This window comes from Suillus paluster, assembly GCF_016628075.1.
Source record: "Suillus paluster strain FC165 chromosome Unknown EDB91scaffold_17, whole genome shotgun sequence".
NCBI classification, from domain to species: Eukaryota; Fungi; Basidiomycota; class Agaricomycetes; order Boletales; family Suillaceae; genus Suillus; species Suillus paluster.
In genome coordinates this window covers 376,778-397,426 of record NW_024537577.1, presented here as the reverse complement: position 1 = coordinate 397,426, position 20,649 = coordinate 376,778, and the positions used below count along the sequence as shown (strand labels likewise).

Here is a 20,649-nt window from a genome sequence, read left to right as displayed (position 1 = left end):
GTGCGGAGGGTCTTTCCCCAAATTTTCACGTATTCTGCTGATTATCCTGAAAAGTGTGTCGCTCCATTCACCTTATCAAAAAGATCGAATCACTCATAAATTTACAGGGCTCTAATTGCGACTATCAAAGACATGGGCTTGTGTCCGTGCCCTTGCTGTCTGACACTGAAAAGCCTGTTTAATTTTCTTGGGCTTTCGAGGGACATGAAAAATCATGTCACCAACCTTCATGAGTATGTGATGACGAGGGTAGTCAAAGCTCGTGGTTTTATCTACATGAATGGAAATACAGTAGACGGTGTCAAGGTAGAGCATACCCTTGGAGAGGGCTCTTGGTTACCTACTCTGGTAAGTGAGACTACTTTTCTTATTATTATCAGCTCATGCACTCTACTCGCAGAATCTATTTTCTCAGAAGCTTGGACCACTCGGCTTCGACTCATTCCACATGCTCGTAGTCGACTTCATGCATGAGTGTGAACTAGGCACTTGGAAAGCGCTGTTCACACACCTCCTTAGGCTCCTCCATGCCCTTCCTCACAGTAGTGAGCTTATTGTGGCCCTCGACAGCAGGTATGGGGATCTCGTAAGTGGTGCTGTTGCCTGCTAACAATCGCCAACCCTTAACCTTACTGTAGGTTTCGACAGGTCCCGACCTTCGGTAACGGCATTATTCGTAAGTTCTCAGACAACACATCTGAGATGAAAAGATTAGCTGCGCGTGATTTTGAAAACATATTACAGGTTTTTCCTACTTACTAGTTGTCTGTATTTGACCCACTGATAGATCTTCATTGTCAGTGTGCCATTCCGGTCTTTGACCAGCTGTTTCCCGCCGAACATGATGCACTTGTGCAATCTCTGCTATATCGATTTGCAGAGTGGCATGCATTGGCCAAGCTTAGAATGCATTTGGACCCTACAATAAGTTTTCTTGAGGAATCTTTCAAGAAATTGTCTCGGATGTTGCGAAAATTTTGAGACGACACTTGTGCAGCTTTCACTACTCTGGAATTACCCAAGGAAAAAGCAGCCCGCCAGCGAAGAGTTGCCCAACACTCTGTAATGAATGGCACCATCCCGGAGTCCAATGGGCCAAGGATGAAGAGGTTCAACTTGGCAACCTACAAGTTTCACGCCATGGGGGATTATGTGAGAACCATCTGGCTTTTTGGGACAACGGATTCCTTCTCTACTCAAATCGTAAGTACTGTCTAAATTCATGCTATGTACCTAAAGTTAAGTCGTGTCAGGGAGAGCTTGCTCACTGAGCACTGAAGACCTTTTATCTGCTGACCAGCAAAGTAGATACCCCGGCACAATTAGCCAAACACAAGTGTAGGCGCTGCATACTACGACGAGTAGCAGAAGTTGGAGACACACAGTCCTCTAGCAGCCAACCGCCAGCTAATGCCCCCCCATCGGCGTCCTACGAAAAGCATCACCATATCACAACTACTCGGAACAACCCAGTTGATGTTTTTGCATTTCTCAGAGAAAATGATGGTGATCCTGCCCTTAAGGTAGAAGTAACATTGTTCTGGCGGCACGGTATAATTTATTCACAGAGACACTTAGAATTTTGTACCAAAAATAAGGGACCACATCATCTACAGGTTGCGGGAGCTAGATATTAGCTGTTGCGACCATATGTTCACAGACGAGGAAAAAAACTCTGTTATTATTCCCAATAACACGATCTACTCCATCCAGACTATGCAGGTGCACTATACGACCTATGACTTGAGGCGCGAGTATGACACAATCAATCCAAGAACACATGGGGACATCATGGTGCTTTCAGGAGAGACATCCCCTAGCCACCCCTACTGGTATGCCCAGGTATTGGGCATCTACCATATGGAGGTATGGCTCAGCGGTGGAGCTCAACCAGTGAAGCGGCATCTCGAGGTACTCTGAGTAAGATGGCTGGCAGCCATACAGGGCCATAGGTCTGGCATTAAATATGCTTGCCTTCCAAAGATTGGGTTTGTGGAGGAGTCCGACCGGGATGCCTTTGGGTTCCTTGATCCTGGGCAGGTAATCCGGGGGGCACATCTGATCCCTGCGTTCACCACAGGACGCGGTGTGAGCTCACTGCGCTATGGAAAGTCACTGGCACGCCCTGGAGGACAGCTGGATGACTGGGAGCAGTATTATGTTGGGATGTAGGTGGTACAGATCTCCTAGTAACACATTAACACTCAAATTTCGAGCCAGATTCGTCGATCGTGATATGTTCATGCGGTATACTCACCTTGGTGTCGGACATTCCCCAATGCTACGGAAGATCACTAGGGATTGCCTGGGTTCTGTATTGGTGGTGCTGGCCGATCCTATGGACAATGTAATTGAAGATAATGAGGACGACACAGACCTTGAAGAGGCTGGTGATAGCGAGGGTCATGATTACGATGAAGAGGATGAGGAGGAGGAGGACGACGACGATGACGACGACGGCCATAAAGAATGTGAAGAGGTACTTAACGGAGAACTAAATGAGGGAGCTATGGGGGACAATGATGGTGACGAGTATGATTGGGATGACCAGTGCAATCATAATTATGTCTCTTTCTAAAGCTCCCTCCAAAGCTCGTAAAGTTGAGCTCAATTTTCATTACTGCGGCATACCTTCGAGTCATCCAAGTCATTCAAATAATTTGATAGTCACTACTGGGAAGTTATTATCTATCAGTGGCAGATTCAACACACCGTTGAACATTTGCCAACCGTGACAATGCCGACTGATAATTAATATTGTTGTGCACAAGTTAGATATGAATCTGCTGTGTCGTGAACAAATGCTTTTTGTGCATTATTATCAGGCTTCTGCGTTATATGTACTCGAATGATATATAATCATCACAAATAGAAGTGAGCTTCGCGATGGTTGTTTGTACTTATTGAATCCTAAAGCCTTCGACATGCAGACCAGACAAAGCGCCATTCCTTTGAAAATGCATACTGTCAACTCGTCTTCTAGCTCTACTTCCAAGGCGTCCAGAGAGAAAAGAAAACTCAAGACCGTGAAACTCAGAGTCACCATCCTCTGAGCCTTCGAACAAGAAACTAAGAACTGTCATAAATTGGGGATGCCGCGTCTTTGCCCAGTCTTATGCTACGCATCAACTTGAAAAACAAGCTAAATCATCCTTCAAGTTGCACTCGCTATCATATCAGTCTAGGTGCTGGTCCGAGTGAACAACATTCTCCCTTGCCAAATGCTGAAACGACGTCGGGTACTGAGGCAGAAGGAGGCGGTTGTTGCTGGGGACTCTGCATATGTACTATCTGTTGAATATTGATGTATGTGAAATTGACAAATTTGCAGTGTCTGGAAGAGCTCAAGGCCCGGTTTGCAGAATATATGAGAATGCAGGATGATTCAAGGATACCTGTTGATCTATTCAGGATGACTATCCTTACTGGGCGTCAGACTGCCCGTTATTGACCCGACCAACGAAGATGAGTGTGCAAACCCCCTCCGAGTCTGAGTCAATCACACTGAGGTGGCTACCCGACAGGATTACGCCATCCAATCTCACAGGGCTATACAAGCTTAATATACTAGGAGAGTATCAAGCATTCTGTTTTTGACTTTGTTCCTTATATCTAACATTAGTATTTTCCTAAACAGGCATTTGCTCAAGTGACTTCATCACCATATTTTCAACGTTGTCCTGAATAGGAATATGCTTTTTGCACGGCCAGCCAATGGGTATATAAGGTACGAGGTGATTAGTATCATCCCTCATCCCCAAGTCGTGCTTTCCATCCTTCCCTTTGCTGTGCAACGCCCTTCTCTATACCAGCTCATTTTTTTTTCCTTTCCCCTTGTCTCTATGGTGCACGCCGAGGACATCCCACCGGACACCAAGAACCAACAGGACGATGGCAACATCGAAGGCATGCAGAGCGAGCATCACGAAACATCTACAACCAACGCACACAGCCAACAGTCTGCAGTACAGGCAGCATCTGTGCAGGCTCACCAGAGACAAAGAATTGCCCAGTTGGAGGAGAAGCTAGAGGCTCTCGAGTCGGGGCGTGTGGTCAAAGAAAAGTATGACCACTGTGATCGCACATACTACCCTATCATTCACTTTTCTGACTGTATGTTTTAGGCAAGCAAACTATTACACGGCTCAGGGAAGGGCGATCAGGCACATTGTTGCTCTATTCGATAACGTTGAGGACCTCGTTGCTGAAAACAATCAAAGATATGAAGGTGGCGACGAAGACCATACTATTGAGTGAGTCTTTTGACTTTGAAGTTGGTTTGTGAGCGTTAACCATGAGCTTGATTATGTAGCCAAGATCAGCTACAAATAGGGTATGTCACCCTCTCAACCACCTTACCGTGGCTTTACAGGAATGGGTCGGAGATGGAGCACGATGAATACATGCAGATGTTGAAAATGGTTGGTTTTACATACATCAGTGATTGGTTCTTCATTGCTGAGTCTTTTTCTTATAGCTTCGGCAGGGGGCTGACAGTGCTCGAGGTGACAATACCTCGAAGCTCAAGGCTCTTGTTTCCGAATGGGTCAATCAGGAATTCAAGCCAGATTCACCAGTCGACTCCAATGACAAACATACCCGTGGATTCTCCAACGATGCATGCGGCAGGCTGCTTTGCCCTGCCAAACTAGATTGGAACAACCCAGTGTAAGTAGTGCTCTTGGAATGCCGAGAAAAAAATGCTCACTGCTCACCAGGGTCCAGGCAGGCATTCGAGATCGCTCAGAGGGCTATATCGTGACGGATCTCTCCTTTCCGGCCTACCTGTACGATGGGTATACTGCCAATCCGGATGATCTGGAGGAGGGTTTGTTCAAAGGCAAAATACTCATTCAGGTCTGTTTCACTAGTATAGCCTGGTTGTAATCTCACTTTTAGGCAGGGATATAAAGCCGTGTTCACGTCACCTTCCTCAGCAAAGGACGTCGAAGGTGATGGGGATGGAGCAGATATCATCCAGAACAACAGACGCACCAGGAAGTCTTTCAACGGAGCTAAGGTCAAAAAACACGTAGCGCAGATCATCAATATGAAAAAGGTCACTCCTTGCTCAATCGCGTACATTGCGTGCCTAGTAGGTCATAGTATTTGGTGAGGTCAGTGATGATGTATGATAACCATTCTGGCAGGTTCGATTCTCACTTTCTTCAGTTACATCATGGCGGTCTGTTGATGGCGATTTTGACTATGTTCAATTCTGGTGTACTATTGTTGACTTCTTTGAAAGGCCCCCTGGTCGAGATGCGCAGCGCAGGGTCAACAAGCTTCTCAAGTGGTGGAGTAGGTGTGTCATGTATTTCTCTCAATAAACATCACCTGAACTCTGCTGTTTAGGAAGGTTTTTGGACGGAGCCACCATAACGACATCAGCAACGTGGCGAAGGCCAGAATGTCCGTCAATGCCCTCACAATGCAGAGGGCACAATGCAATGATGCGGCCTTTGACTCGGCCTAGAGATCCCTTGTCGTATAGTTTACTATTACTTCCATATTAATGTCCAGCTTGATGCTAATCTGCTTGGTGTAAAATAAATGAATAATATTGAGCTACTACCTTCAGAGCGCTCTCCGAGTCCAATCCGGGGATTCATAAGCTTGCCGTGTCAGATGGTATGAATATGTGTGCTTGTGTTGGTTAAGCTAAATCAGGGAGTGCAGTGCAACCATGAGTATTCTTGATCATTTGCACTAACAGTGCGATTCAAGCTCCAGTTCATGAATCTGTGTGCTTGTGTTGGATAAACTGGATCCAGGGAGTGCAGCGCAACCATGAACATCGCTGAATTCTGTGCACAGCTACAACTAGAACATGATGCATGGCACAATATGTCCGAGGGCAGTCGAATTGTAAGCTGGGTACCAAGGTTGATACATGACCCTTCACTGCCGAATTTGAAGTCAAGGTACATTGCTACGATGACACATGGTCTACAAACAGCTCCAACTTCTTGGGATGCAGTTGTAAGTGATATATCACCACCAGCTGTTAGCTATTCAGAGAGTATCATCTTGAGACTTGAGGCATGATACAAATTGATTGCCGCCTGCCTGTTTGAACAAAGCCCAGCTGCCACGCAAAGATATAGCTTCTTCACACACATCCAAACCGATATACAGTTGACAAACATTAGACATATCAAAAAGATGGCTTTTAAAGTTGAAATGACACACATGTATAGATTACATTGATGGCATGAGCCAAATATACATGATGGCTGTTGAATAGTAGGCGAAGTACTGTGGCGAGGGATGACCCTTGGCTGTCGAGTTCTGAGTTAAGTTACTAGGTCATAACTCCACAGCATTCATGCACAGCTGTGACTTCTTGGGACAGGTGACAAATGGACACAATTGTAAAAACATTCCGAAATCACAGTACCGCACATGGCACATGGGGTATTCAGGACACTATCTTTATCCGCAGGCTTTCTGTGGTCTTCTCTTCGGTTTCAGGAGGTTTACATAAATGCCTAGTATTGCCCAGCAATAGCATAATCGTTGGGATTGACAAATGCAAACAGAGACTTTCCAAATAGACGGATAAATAATTACTAATGTAGGGGGCCAGAAATGGTCAACTTTACTGACGACGCGAGGGGACAGCAATTAAGTGTAGGACTGCGAGATGACAGTAATTGTAAAACACATCGAAATCATAAGCCTGCTAATGGTATATAGGCTAGCCGGGATATTCTCCTTGTCTATGGGCGCATCAACAATCATTGAAGTAGGGTATAAAGACACACCATTTTACGGACAATGGCACAATGGATAGGACACCTATCAAATGGTAAATTGAGTGCCGAGGTGAACCATGAGCCACTGCTCTCAAGTCTCTAGCCTACTGTCTATGTCATGAAAATGTACCGCCGACACAAAGCTAAAACAAATTTGTATGGAATAGCCATCAATCACCACCCAACCAAAACTGCCTATTCAGAGCAGATAGGCTAAAGGTTCGATGTAGCATTTGATTTGGTTCTCGCTCAATCGACGCACAAATTATCGCTTCCACGAGAAGTTACAGCGGTTTTGTATGGAGTAGTCAATGATACCCGACAGAACTACATTATAAATTCAAAGTGCTCGGACCAATGAACCAAACCAGCATATCATTCGGTTCGAGCTCGATCTGTGGACAAATCATCGGTCTCTACAAGGTACCAACTTCTGCTCTGATCTTAAAAATTGTGAACCTAGTTCCGCAAGTGGTAGGCATGACTCGTTCAGATCGAACATCAGATTTTGCACCAACTACCTCTCGATCTCGAGTTTAGGTGATCCATGAGCCTTTAGCAAGTTGCAAACCTGTGCATGCGAATTCAAATCTCCGCTTTCCTTTATAAAGTCAAGCATCACAATGCAACGGCCGGTAGCAGAATTATACTGATGTTGGTGATTGTCTACTATATATTGTAATATATGTCCTTCTCACGTTCCCACCAGTTCACTGATGACAGCTACAGGTTCATGAATTGACTCTTACCGTCAAAAAATAACTAGCCTGAGCGTCAAGCTAAGCGAGGAGTTCATTATCATTCGTTCGTCAGCTCCGCGCTCATGCGCTTAATAGCTGCTGCCCGTTAAAAAAATTGTCCGTAAGTTCGAAAACGGCATTCACGTTAGCATGATGAGAAGGTAGAATCTCTTGATCATCTGCAGAGGCTTAACTAAGAGCCAGCCGAGTGTGAAGTAAGCCAATGGCAACAAGGCATATGCTATCCTCACTCATTTTCAGGGATGAAGCTGAGCTGCGGGCAACCGAAGGTGGAAAAATCCAACTGCCTGAAGGTAGTGTTGCAACGTTGTGGGCAACAGAGAGGTGATATTCCAAACACTCTATCCAGACGAATTGGGCCCTTCATTAACTTCGTATAACGCTGGCGGTCGCATGGCCATCAATATCTATAGGCTTGGCACCGGTTCGGAAGGAATGGAAAAACTCGGGGATGCACTGCTTGGGTTGAACAGCATGGTCAGCAATCATATTGTGGGTATGCCAAGACCCGACGTACTAATATGTGAATCAGGGAAATCGCAAAATGTTTAGATCGTGAGATGATTTTTGGCGTAATAAGTCTCTTCGTCGGTGATCAGTGCTATGGAAAACTCGATAGATGGTGGTGGCATAAAGCACGACTTATAATAACGTTGACCCTCTTCCCACATTCCATCTGACCCCTGCCGAGTTTTGCGGTGTGCTTGAATGCTTGCGGATTATTGTTACGAGGGCTACGAGCGAGGGACGAGCGATTGAGACTGAGAAGAGTAATGACAGGAGAATCCAATTACATTATTCGGCTCTTGCCATCTCCCTACTTATATGACCGATAACTCAGACAACTCCGCGACTGATCAGTACACAGACCACCTCGCAGGTATGTCAACTGATTGTCGACTTGTACCTCACATAACATACTGCTACTGTGCTACAAAACCTGCCAACTGACTTGCCTGTCAGTACTGCTTTCGGATCAAAATACCTCGCGCTCTTGCCATTCGCAATCGACGCCGAGCTGCTAGATCGCACCGGATGCGAAGTAGGAGCTTTATTGGTGCAATGAGTAGCCATTCAATGCCCCCCTTTAAGATGGAAACACTCTTGCATGGTGGGGTGTGCTCCTACCACATCCCCATGCCCATGTTCGTGCAGTAGTAAGCTTATTCATTCTGATCATCGTTATTGGGCTCACTCGTTTCAAACCGTTCCGTCCGTAGGCTCTCGCAGTCAAAATATTTTCAGTTCTCATCAACTCGATGCCAGATGAGCGGGCAGGCCCGAAGCTGACGTGGTTCGACCCGGCAACACATGGAAACCAGAACGTTCAAACACTTGTGAACATGATTCAAATTGGACAATGGTATGGCAACACTTGAAGCTGCGCAGCTGGCCTTACTTGCTTAACACCTTACTGACTGCTACTATAGGTTGAGAAGTCGAAACTGCGGAAGGAAACCTACTGCCCGACAGTGACATCGACAGATACCTACTTCGTGCTGTTGCTAACGTCGGCCCTCCAACTTGATTACACTGCTGAGCAGTCTTGTGACTGCATCATTTGACATGTCACTCACGAGTCACGAGAGTTTTGGCGTGCTTGTAGCGCGGCTGCGAGTCCACTTACCGTATACTACGCCTCCATTAACTGCAATTGCGGACCTGCTCATTCAGCGTTGTGCAGAAGGAAAGATACTATTAAGGAGCGGGTGTCGACGCGTTCACAGCAAAGGGTAATTAATCTGTGGGTATGGTAACTTCTATAGAAGCAGAAGAGTGTATTAGCGGCGACGTATCTAATACCCGACAGCATTGATGATAGAGTCAAGGAGCATATCCTTGTAATCACCACCCGCCTCCCACATTGCGAAACCGCGCAGCCCAGTCTTTTTGATATACTTGCCCTTGGCAGAAAATGACTGGACGTTGTCGAACGAAATCATAACATGTGAGGTCTCATTGTATACGTACGGCTGCAAAGCAGTGAAATGAGCGCTCCTCTTTCAAGGTGGAAATCTCTACTTACCGTCTGGCTGCACTCGTCATATCTATAGTAGATGCCCTTAGCAGGCTTGCCTTGTTTGGTGAGGAAGCCGTTGTCAATGAGACCCCAGAAGTTGAAAGTGCCACCGGAGCCCTCGTACACCCCACAGACGTCGACACCGCCAACGTTGTCCCATAAATCACCCAAAGGTTGATTCGAGGCATTGAAAGCGGGGTATGCAGCCAGTGTCTTCGTGCCGGACGCGAAAGCGTCAGAGGGAGAGACGTTGAACGAGTGACCGTAGGAAGCAACACCAAGCACAATCTGGTTGGCAGGCATCCCTGCGTCCGTCCAAGCCTTGACTGAAGAAACGGCAGAGCCCTGTTGGTTCGCGGACGAGGCGCAGGTGTCGTTCAATGGTGCGTTTGGCCCCACAGTCGGAAACCAAGAGCCCCAAACGTCATAATTCATCACTGCGACGTAATCGAGGACCTTCGCAAACCCAGTAACGTCAGTCAAGGGTTTCCCGGTAGCGTCAAAGAAGGGTGTCAATCCTACGGCGGCAGAGAGGGTGAGTTTTGCCCCCACTGGGTTTTTGCGAAGCTCTTCGAGGAATACGAGGAAATTTGCCGTGTCCTTCACGCTAATGGTGTTGCAACCAATTCCCTGATTGTTTGGAGACTCCCAGCTATTCGAAACCAAGGACGACTGAGATCAGCACATGAGAACGGAGTGACATGAATGAACCTACTCGAAATTGATGCCATCAAGGTCGTACTGTAATGCAAAATCTGCCACGGTTTTGACAAATGCCGTCCGGTTTTCTGCGGTGGCAAGGTCAGAAGAGAACCAAACACTGCCAGTCCATCCTCCGACAGCAATGTGGGCCTTAACACCCTGCGCGTGCCTTAGACATTAATTGTAGAAGCAGTCAATTCTCCTTTGCTCACATGTGCATGGGCCTCAGAGACAAACTGAGGGAGCAGATCGCCATCAGAGCCGTCGAGGCTAAGACGGGTGACGTCTGAGGTGGTCTCTCTGTGAGACATTACGTCAATCGACCTCATCAAAACTACGTCCATGCCACTTACGCAAATGAGTAGTACAGCGTGTTGTACTTCTCCCAACTAACTGAAGAGAGCGGAAATCCCACAGTGGCGTGCCAGCCGGCATACCAGGTTGCTACGACAGGTGTAGTGGAGCGGGCGGCGGGTGTGCTCGCGCCTACTGCGGACAAGGCAACAAGAGGTATAGCGAAGATGGATAGCATGCGAGGGATGAGGAATATTCTGGGAGATCGCGGTGACGACTTCTTATAGCTTTTTCGCCATCCTTGGTGAAATCGAAATCAAAACCTGTCCCGGTAATGTATTCTTGCAAATTCAAAGAAGCGCTGGCATCGAGTGGGTATCAATGATTCTCGTGGTAAGTGTGAGTGACTCCAGTACCATGGAAGTGGCTCAGGCCGATCACCGCAACTTGGTCTCCCAGTGTTTTCAACTCGCGCGTTGAAATGTTGAACGTTGAAGTGTTGAACGTTGAAGCGGTGACGAGGCCTGGCGATGGACGTCCAAAGCTTGAATGCACTGTTGACTAAGCTACGCGGCACTTTGTTGCATGATTCAGGTAATTTTAGCCTCGTATATTTGGGTACAAGTCATTAGCCTGCTCTTAGCTGACAAGCAGCAGGCTAATTAACATGCTGCTAACAACCAGCGAGTTTTTTTTTCAGATCCCTAATACTCACGATGAATTAAAGGCTGCCACCCTCCGTCTATCGGGGGAAACAACTTGAATATCAATCACGTCAGGTCGGGCCTACAGTTTCGTCACGTTAAACTTAAACCATCGCTGCATTTAAAGTCAAAACCAAGAACCTCACCCATGTTAAAGTAAGCCGATCGTGTTCCAAGAATAACTTGTGAAGGTCGCACGTCGAAAAGACGTATGGCAGACCGTAACAGTGTAAGGATGATTCGTGGTTATGTCTACACCTTAGCATGACTTAGCTAGCCGACCAGGCTTGCGGATGAGAAGGTCTGGTGAGTCAGGGTCGTAGGTGTTACGGGCAATACCTCACTTATTGAGGTCCCAGATATGCACGTAGAAGCTACCATCAGTGGAGAGTGCTTCAATTCTTTGTCCAGGTTCAAGAGTACGATTTCGAGGAAGAGCAGAGGCCGTTTTGCTACCGAACACACTGATTTGGTGGCTTGGGTCATGCGGAAAGCAACACGTATGCCGGAGTCCCCAGTCTGACCAGGGAATCTCAACAGGTGTCTCCGAGTGTATTGCCTGTTGTGAGAAAATGGTGATATCGATGACAAAATAATGGGCCGCCTCGGAAAGAGATAAATACTCTCCAATACCATTATTTGTGACTCCAGAGAGGGCACGTAGCCAGGCATAAGGGCTGGGCGAGCCGCTGCGTTGTGGAACGATGGAGTGGCATGAACAGTGTAACTTGGCAGAGAGTGGTATTTCGGAAGGGGGTATGTGATTCGGCGACGAGGCGAACCGTCGGGTTCTTGTAATGTGTACAAGTTTATAAGACCTTTGCCAATAACAACAATCGTTTATGGATCAACTAGATAGAAATTTCCATATTCTTGACCTAGTGAAGCATCTGCTGATGCTGAGCGGCAGAGCTTTCAAGAGTAGACGAAGCTTACGCTTTTTACCTGTCCTTTCCTCCAATTTATCACTTGTATGAACGTGGGTCCATATGAATCGGGTCCGTATGTATAATAGGGGATCACTATACAGTCCCTACAGATTGCAGGCTTCTGGAACAAGACAACACGGTAATCGTCAGGTGCATCATAGGCATGTTTGCAGTCCAAGGAAGCGCACGCTGAATATGGATGTGGATCCTGGACTGAAAACATGTGAAACTGAAGGGAAAATACATAGTAATCCCGTTTGGCATTGTTCACAATGATGCTATGAGGCATTAAGACTATGACCACAAGATCTTGCAGAGGTTCGACGATAACTGACTCCAACTCGTGATGCGGCCTAGGACACAAGGTACGGCTGGGCCTGTCCGAGTGTGTGTTACACTCCCGAATTAAGTGATCGCCTTTTCTCTACATCCACCAAAGCACACGTTGCATAAATTGCTCTTGATTGGTAGCGGCATGCGCACTGGCAGTGGGCACTGGTTCTTGAAAAATAGTGTTCACGTGGAAATCAAATCGCCACACGGATACCGATTTATTAAATGAACACCTCTTTCTGAAGAAGCCGACCGAGTCTAGGATAGCGGTCTCATTAAAACCGTAAGTATAAAGCTCAAGCTTGTGTTGATTGTGGACAGAATTGCGGGCCGCGTCCCAAAGGTTTTGCAGGTCTGTTATACACCAGAAATTAGCCAAGGAGGAAACATAGAGCAACGGGAATATCGGACTGGTATTGCACTACGACAAAGGTTCCTTGGGGTGAGGAGGAATAGGATCTGACATATCACCTCCACAGGAAGGGACAAGAACTCGGCATTCGCCATCGCCATGAGTCCACGATGAAGCTTAGAAAGAAGTCTACGGGAGACTGCCTTGCTATTAATCCAAAAAAAGGATGATTTTAGTGAGTTAAGACGCGTACGTCACAATGCAAGAGCTACTTGCGAGCAAAGAGAGACTACAGAGATGAGTGCAGGGGGCAAAAGTGAACAGCTCGTCAAGTATCCTGATGTGGCATTTTTTTCGCACTATGTTTAAAAAAATGCAATTGAAGTGAGGTCAGACTGAATCTGACTGATCTGCGTGTCTGTCGGTGAGTCCAGACTCCAGACGATTGAAGTCCGAGCTGATGTCGGAGTTTGAAGAAGGCAACAAAATGAACCTCGATGAACATTGAAAACAGCGGCAACGAAGCAGAGCGACAATGAAGAAGACAGAAAGCGAGCAGTCATGGAGGCCACAGGCAGAATGCGAGAGAAACAAATGCGACGATGAAAACACTGGCGGTAGTATGCCCGCTTATTAGGGCCATTGCGAATGTCGAAGTGCGGAACAAGGGAAGGATCAAAAAAGTCTACGACGGCGAGCTACCTACAGCGAGTTCTAAATTGTCGTGGTGCAAAACGATAGACAAATGACATAGGATTAACTATTAATCCCGCATCCCGCGCCCTCAGCGTGCCTCTGGAAGGAACGTTCTTCACAGTCTACTGCAAGAGACTAGTTTACTCCGACATAGTCTATCTATTAAAGCGAGTTGAATCACTGCGCGTCAGCCTAAGTAGTAAGCGCACTCCTGGCCCGTCTCCACCTACTTACCTGCTCGCGCACACGTCACGGTGACCGCCATCGTACGTTCTGTCGTCTCGCCAACATTCTCACTCATTGCAGTGTGTTTACTTGCAATCCTAGAAGCCCGACAGCCTTGTCTTTGTCGCTCGCGTACCCCAGGCCTCACTCTACAGACATCCTAGGTGCCTCATTGGTCAATGCCCTTGACAAGCTCAACAAATTGTTGCTAGCAGAATTCAGTAGCATTCCAAGCGGTGACTACTACAGACCTCGCGTCGCTACTCGTCCTTGAAGAGGGTCGGCGATGGCCACCAGCACTCGAAAATCTCGACTCATACATCGCCCATTATGACGACCCCAGACGATATCAACGAGTAAGGTTTGCGCATTAAATTTTTCGAGCATAGTTCAAAACATTGTTTTGCAGCCGCATTCAATAGTGCACGCAACTCATACGGCCCTGATGTGCATCTCCCATGTTAAGATGGAGCCCAAACCGTATCATGTTCAGATGACCATTGCGCAAAGGTTCATCTAAATAGTGTGCGTGACATGTCGTATCAGTTAGTCTCCGCCTAATCCTGCTGTTTCAGGCGTCTCAAATACCCAGTCCCTTACGCGCCAATCCAAGACAGTTGCGAGCCGACTGAAACAGAGCAGGCTCAAGCGTACGAAGTGATAGAGGGTATACACGGACTGGGGGCGAGACCACATATGTGGGGATTGCTTAGGTGAGGAAAAGGGGAGAAGCATGCTCGCGGAGTACCACGCCCTTTCAGTCTTTCACACATTAATTCTCAGTTTCCCCTATTTAGACGAATGAAAGTGCAATCGTCCTTCTCTACTAAGATGAATTATACGATAATTGATACCCACCCAGCTGGCCATTCCCGCCTGTTTCGCCTTCTGCAACTCAGTAACACCGATTTGCGCTGCATTTCGACCTCCGAACCTGTTGCTACCTTCCTCCCACACCCTCGTACACCCTGTGCTATCTTAGGCCTCTTGAATAGACTGGCACAATCCTCCCCTGCCGTTGTGCATGCGCTCCCTCTTAGCATCTTGGCGACCATCTGTGTGATTTACTTGGTTCGATATTCTTTCTTACCTTTTCTCCTGTAGTATTTTGTATAGAAAGTTCAGGCAGAACACGGCGTTACCACATTGCGGCTTTACGAACCACTATGCTGCATGTCAAAGTCCGAGATCCAGCACGCGCACCTTCATGAAGTTCACGTCCAAATCTGTCCAAATTTGCGCCTTTCCCTTTGACTCAATCATAACAAGCTCTTCTAACTTTGCCAGGAAATGAAATCATATATCCATCGCCCCTTTCGGGCGTCCACTGTCTCCTGCGTTCAGCCAGTAGTCAAGTTGTTCATAAGTTCTGTGAGGTCGCACCCAGAGATAGGATTTCTTCTCGGGGTAAGGGAGTTCATCGACGAAATATTACCGCACACACCCCAACCAGCAAAGGCCCAAGCTTATGAATTCATTATGCCTGCTGGGAGTTGACACTTTGGCTATAAGTTCTGCCTAGCGAGGTCAGTTCGCAGGTAAATATCATTATCGCGTACGATAGGTTGAACATACTGCCATTATTGTGGAAGTAATAAGTTTCCATCGGTCGCGGCAAATTCGTCAAGGACGATGCTGTTGAAGCGACAGTGAAAGTCGAGCATGGAAAGGATGGGGTGACGCTGGGCGGGCGTGCTTGCTGCCGTCATTGCACGATTTAGGATTGATGTAGTCATTTTGAGCCTCGGAGATGACAGGGAGACGTTCAGCATCGTATGTCTCGAGAAGAGACATATGCGCAAGTCCTTTTTTAACAAGGACAAGTTTCCAACCTAGATTGGACTAGGGTATGGGGCGGTTAGTTATGCCGCATGCTGCATTGACCAGACTTACCGCATCTTGTGCACCTGAATTGAGTCCCTATTCATAACGAGATGCGCGGTTGGCATTTGCTCTGACCACACCTGACGGTACGCCGAGTGGACTGTGAATACTGATTACCTGTCGACAACTGTTTGGTAGACGCTTAGAGGGAGATCTACTGAGCAACGTCTAGGAACAGATTCCCATCAGCACATGTATACCAAAAACAGAACTACATACCACCCGCAACAAAGACTCGCCCGTCGCTAAACTTGTTCACCATGCGAATATTACCCCTAAAGGAATATGATTAATACGAATCGATGCGTGGAGGAATAACAAAGAGGCACCGGTATTCAGCCACTCAAACCAGCTGGTTGAACGTAATCTCCATATGCCATGGTCCTGGATGCTATCGTCTCGAAGGTCAATTCCTCCTTCTGCGCGATCCGGTCTAGGTCGCATCCTAATATATAAAATTGCCAGCCATCCTCGGCAAGTTCGTCTTTTAAACGCAATGAGACGCTGTGGGATTTCAATATCGATCTCCCGGGGCATAAAGTGCACTTGAGGAAGGGCCGAGCTTCGCCGGCACGTGCCTTGTTCACCACCGTGTACAAAACACCCAGTAGCATATCATAAAATAAAATAACGCGGAGGGCCGCGGTGCACTTTGAGAGAGTTACACATATTTCACAGGGAAATTGGACGAAGGCTGCACATGCTAAGCTAGGATAGATTCTTAGTATCTTTGAGTAAAGCGAACCTCGTTGTCTCACGAAGCTTACACCAGGCTCAGTACCTCAACTAGTCGACACGGCTTTTCTTGCTGGGGCAGTGGGCTGCGGTGCGACCGTGATGATGGTCTATCTGCCAGACGGCGCTTTTTGATGACGCTGCGAGGACCACTTGATGGCTTGCGCAGTACTATGAGCTCTCGAAGTACAGCATTAGAGACTGACTTCTCCTAATTCCGTGATGCACAAGCGTAAAGTGCACTTCGACAATCGCACCAGCCAGCTTGTGATCATAATCCTCCACTACAATGAGCTGAAAGCCTTTGTCATATAGGAGTGGTAAAACGCGACGGGTATGCACGACATTCGCAAGCTCTTCCTTGTACCTCTCTTGTACGGGCCAGAGAGCTATACTAGTCTCTGTTCGAGCCTTCTGTTTCTAGTCCAAAATTGTGCAAGTCAGATTATGAAGAGATCTCGTGAGACAGCATACTCGGAGACGAGCTTCCTCCAGCATATGTCAATGAACTTGATCGTATGTTAAGGATAAAAATTCATGAATCACGTACGCAGGCCCCTGTAGAACTCGAAACGCTAGAGCAAGGTGCGCTACTGCTAGCACCGATGCAGAGGTCATTTAGCGTTCATAGACCGGAGGGAGAAAAGAAGACCACTGTAGCCAGTTATCGTTGACTTCTGCATACACGTTCACAGACTACAGATCGCAAGGACAAACTATCAGCACTCCACCCAGCGGAAAGCTCACTCCATTTGATGTGTATGTTGCGTTATCCCGAGGACATGACAAAGATCACATTGATTTACGAAGTTAGACGAGCGCCTGTTTACGACACATCCATCCGAACATCTCCAAGTGGAGGACGAAAGGCTAGTGAGGTTGAACAAAGAAACGAAGGAATGGTGGGAAGAAAAGTCAAGACTTGAAATGCAGTTGTAATATGATCCGTAGAGATGATGAGCGCCTGAACATACAAGATGAGATCTTCAAACACACAAGATGGTATTAAATTACTTCTCCGCCAGTTCCACCTATGATGTGATGAACTTCGAGACTGTGCGTGCGCCAATTGCGTGCGTGTCAATGAGTTACTATCGGTTACCAACTTCGGGTCAACCACTGGTTTGGACAGTCACAATGTCACTGGGTAGTAACACCATGTCACTGGCTGCCTGAAGCGAACCCCGCTCGGTATTTGGCGTTACGAGCCCATCTTTCCTACAAGGTATCAAAACTCCGCCGCGGCAGAGTCGCCGAGTGACAAACAGCTGCTGCTCTGTCACACCTCAACAACTATCTCAATCATTTCTCCACCAATTTCGATGATTCAACTTTATAGTAGCTTAAAATATGTGTACAATGATATGTGGTGAGATAGAATATTTATTGAGGCTGAATTGTGTGAGCTATCGCAATGTGTCCGAACCAGTGGTTGACCGAAGTTGTGGTAACCGATAGTATGAAGTTGATGAAGGGCCTAAATCGTCTGGATAGAGTGCTTGGAATATCACCTCTCTGTTTCCCACAACGTTGCAACACTACCTTCAGGCTGTTGGATTTTTCCGCCTTCGGTTGCCCGCGGCTCAGCTTTATCCCTGAAAACGAGTGAGGATAGCATGTGTCTTGTTGCCATTGGCTTACTCCACACTTGACGGCTGGCTCTCGGTTAACTTGAAGCCTCTACCGATGATCAAGAGATTCTGCCTTCTCATCATGCTAACGTGAATGCTGTTTTCGAACTTACGGATAATTTTTTTTAACGAGCAGCAGCTATAAAGCGCATGAGCACGGAATTGACGAACAAACGAAAATAAACCCTCGCGCTTAGCTTGACATTCAGGCTGGTTATTTTTTGACGGTAAGAGTCAATTCATCAACCTGCAGCTGTAGATCCGACTTATGACACTGAATAGATGAATCTCTTGACAATCATTCTCCTGGCATTCACAGCCGTCAGTCCTTTTGGTGCACGAGCCGTGCCGGACCCAATCACTACCAGCCCGCCATGCATATGGACTGTGTGTGGGCAAACGCAATGTATGACAGGTTGGTCGACCGACAGCGTCAAACGTTGCACCTTACCAGACGGTCGCCGCGCGATTCAAGCATTATGTTGTCCTGGGAGAAGCCATTAAGTGGTGCAACGACGGGAGAGAGTAGCAGCAGGGAGTGCCGATGGTTTTGGCATGGGGATCTAAAGTTCTCAATTGCAAACTCACTGTTCGTTTCTGTTGTCTCCCTCAGTACTTGAGGTTATCTAAACCGAACTCCAACTTACCCCTATGATATCAAAGTCGTAGTCATCAAGCGTGTCGCAGGGCCTCCAACAGATTGTTGTCAGCCATTTCAAGGTCTTCTGCTCAATTTTTCGTAGAAACCGGTTGGGCCCAAAAGCCGGGGCCACGGTCAGGGCTCGGGCTCAGGCCGCGGCTTGGTATGCGATAATACACGGGTGATGCTGCATCATGTCATGTTTGTATCATAATGGTGTGAGTACATGAAGTAACCATTAGGCAACTCCCCCATCTCTATCGAGGAGTTGATTGTGTCTGACTGCATGGCAGCGCTTGACTAGGTAATGCCGGTGGAGCCTCACTGTAACGAGGGTTAGTCAAATGCATCACAAGGGAAGTGCAAAGTCTTTAGTATGCCTGCCAACCCAGGGCTGTTGTCCCCTATAATAGATTTCAGTAATGTTGACATAGTAATGTCCACAAACGAGCTGTAACCTGTTGTTGCTGCGTGCTATCAGCAAAAATTGACGTTGTGTTTGTAACGTCCATGAGTACAGCGCTTCGAGTACATAGCAGCCACATGGGATGTGAATGTAGAGATTTCCTTCTCATACAAGTCACCTCTCATCTCTCGAATGTCAGGCCGCACTTGGGTGGAAGGAATTAACTATTCATAAAGCTGACAGGAGAGTTAATCCGTTAGTTCTCGAGGGGTTTGCATCAGCTTGGGGGACAATCCCGTCTTTATACCATATGTCTTGTAGAGGGATTCAGTTGACGTCTCTGAATGGTAGAATGGTCGGGCTCCAGCATCCTGCCAAGAGCACAGCCAATGACATTGATTCCATGATAGGTTTGACGTGACGATCCAGTGAGTGAGAAGACAATGGCCGCTGTAAACGGGTCCAGTTCTGGAATGTGCACATCCCCCACTGGTACTACATAGGTCCAGACTCCGCACCTAGTAGATCTGATCTAATATATCACGCGGATATGGTCAACCTCACCCAAAAGAAAATGACATACATACTTGGAAACCACCGACTGCGTCAGCAGAAACTCCTTCCCCCAAGCTGCACGTATTGCTTTGCAGTTCGGTAGACGTCCTGGAAGCAGGACCATGTGAGTGTCGTAAAAGTATTTTGACAACAATCCCAGAATGAGATGCTGCCGATCTGCTCTAGATTTTCCAAGTACGTTGTAAATTTGCAGTTGGTTTTTGAGGCATGTAGGAGATGATCAATTTGTGTGAAGTCTGGGGGCAACTTGAAGTTCAAGGGAAGTCTAGGTAAAGTTCTGGGACAGGTATGCCGGTGCTTCAGAGGCCAACTACTTCAAGTTCAATAGTCACGGTGTATAGGCTAGCTAGTAACACGTGAGTGTGACCTATCGCGCTTGTCAATCGATTGACCCATTTTCTCCCTATACTAAGTCACGTACACCTGCATGCACGAAATCCCGCATCCCACGCCCTTAGCACGCCTCTGGAAGGAACGTTCTTCAAGGTTTACCGAAGACTGGTTTGCTCCGTCCTTTGTCCGTCCTAGTTCATTTGTTAAAATTAGTTGATTCGCGCACTCTCCTATTCCGTCTCCTATTCCGCCGGCCTTCGAACCTACATCCACGTCATGGTGACCACCATCGTACGTTCTGTCATCTCGCCAGCATTTTCACACATTGCAGGGTACTTACTTGCAGTCCTAGAAGCCCAACAGCCTTCTCTTTGACGACCGCATACTCCATGTCTCACTCTACAGACATACTAGGTGCCTCATTTTTCAATGTCCTAGGACATGCTCAACTTAAATATCAAACCATTATCAAAAACTAAAAGTAAATTGTTGCCAGCAGAGATTCAGTAGCATTCCAGGCGGCGATTGCGACAGACCTCGCGTCGTTACTCGGCCTTGAAGAAGGTCGACCATGGTCACCAAACCAGCTAGTTGAACGCAATCTCCATATGCCATGGTCCTGGACGCTATCGTCTCGAAAATAAACTCCTCGTTCTGCGAGATCCGGTCT

The 20,649-nt window shown here is 47.2% G+C and overlaps 4 protein-coding genes across 4 annotated transcripts; 2 read left to right on the top strand and 2 right to left on the bottom strand.

The window, feature by feature from the left end:
• Positions 1 to 3,842: 3,842 nt before the first annotated feature.
• Positions 3,843 to 5,476, top strand: EDB91DRAFT_1246949 (uncharacterized protein; the record flags this gene model as incomplete). Its single annotated transcript, XM_041322739.1, has 8 exons — positions 3,843 to 4,063; positions 4,125 to 4,253; positions 4,313 to 4,421; positions 4,478 to 4,668; positions 4,719 to 4,857; positions 4,904 to 5,095; positions 5,151 to 5,305; positions 5,356 to 5,476. The coding sequence occupies 8 exons, from the start codon at positions 3,843 to 3,845 to the stop codon at positions 5,474 to 5,476; spliced, it is 1,257 nt and encodes a 418-aa protein (XP_041178762.1).
• A 3,809-nt stretch (positions 5,477 to 9,285) lies between these two features.
• Positions 9,286 to 10,886, bottom strand: EDB91DRAFT_210109 (glycoside hydrolase family 18 protein). The gene is made up of 5 exons (XM_041326452.1): positions 10,595 to 10,886; positions 10,454 to 10,541; positions 10,255 to 10,400; positions 9,546 to 10,191; positions 9,286 to 9,492 (listed from the first exon to the last, which is right to left on the bottom strand). Exons 1-5 carry the CDS (start codon positions 10,771 to 10,773, stop codon positions 9,316 to 9,318), a joined length of 1,236 nt encoding a protein of 411 aa, XP_041178761.1. The 5' UTR covers positions 10,774 to 10,886; the 3' UTR covers positions 9,286 to 9,315.
• Positions 10,887 to 15,397: 4,511 nt separating this feature from the next.
• On the bottom strand, positions 15,398 to 16,891 carry EDB91DRAFT_1246947 (uncharacterized protein; the record flags this gene model as incomplete). Its single annotated transcript, XM_041322738.1, has 4 exons — positions 15,398 to 15,616; positions 15,668 to 15,694; positions 16,622 to 16,813; positions 16,868 to 16,891. 4 exons carry the CDS (start codon positions 16,889 to 16,891, stop codon positions 15,398 to 15,400), a joined length of 462 nt encoding a protein of 153 aa, XP_041178760.1.
• Positions 16,892 to 17,063: 172 nt separating this feature from the next.
• On the top strand, positions 17,064 to 17,332 carry EDB91DRAFT_1050766 (uncharacterized protein; the record flags this gene model as incomplete). Its single annotated transcript, XM_041313557.1, has 2 exons — positions 17,064 to 17,202; positions 17,268 to 17,332. Coding segments are annotated over 2 exons (204 nt in total), but the record flags the coding sequence as incomplete, so codon positions are not given.
• Between the last annotated feature and the right edge of the window lie 3,317 nt (positions 17,333 to 20,649).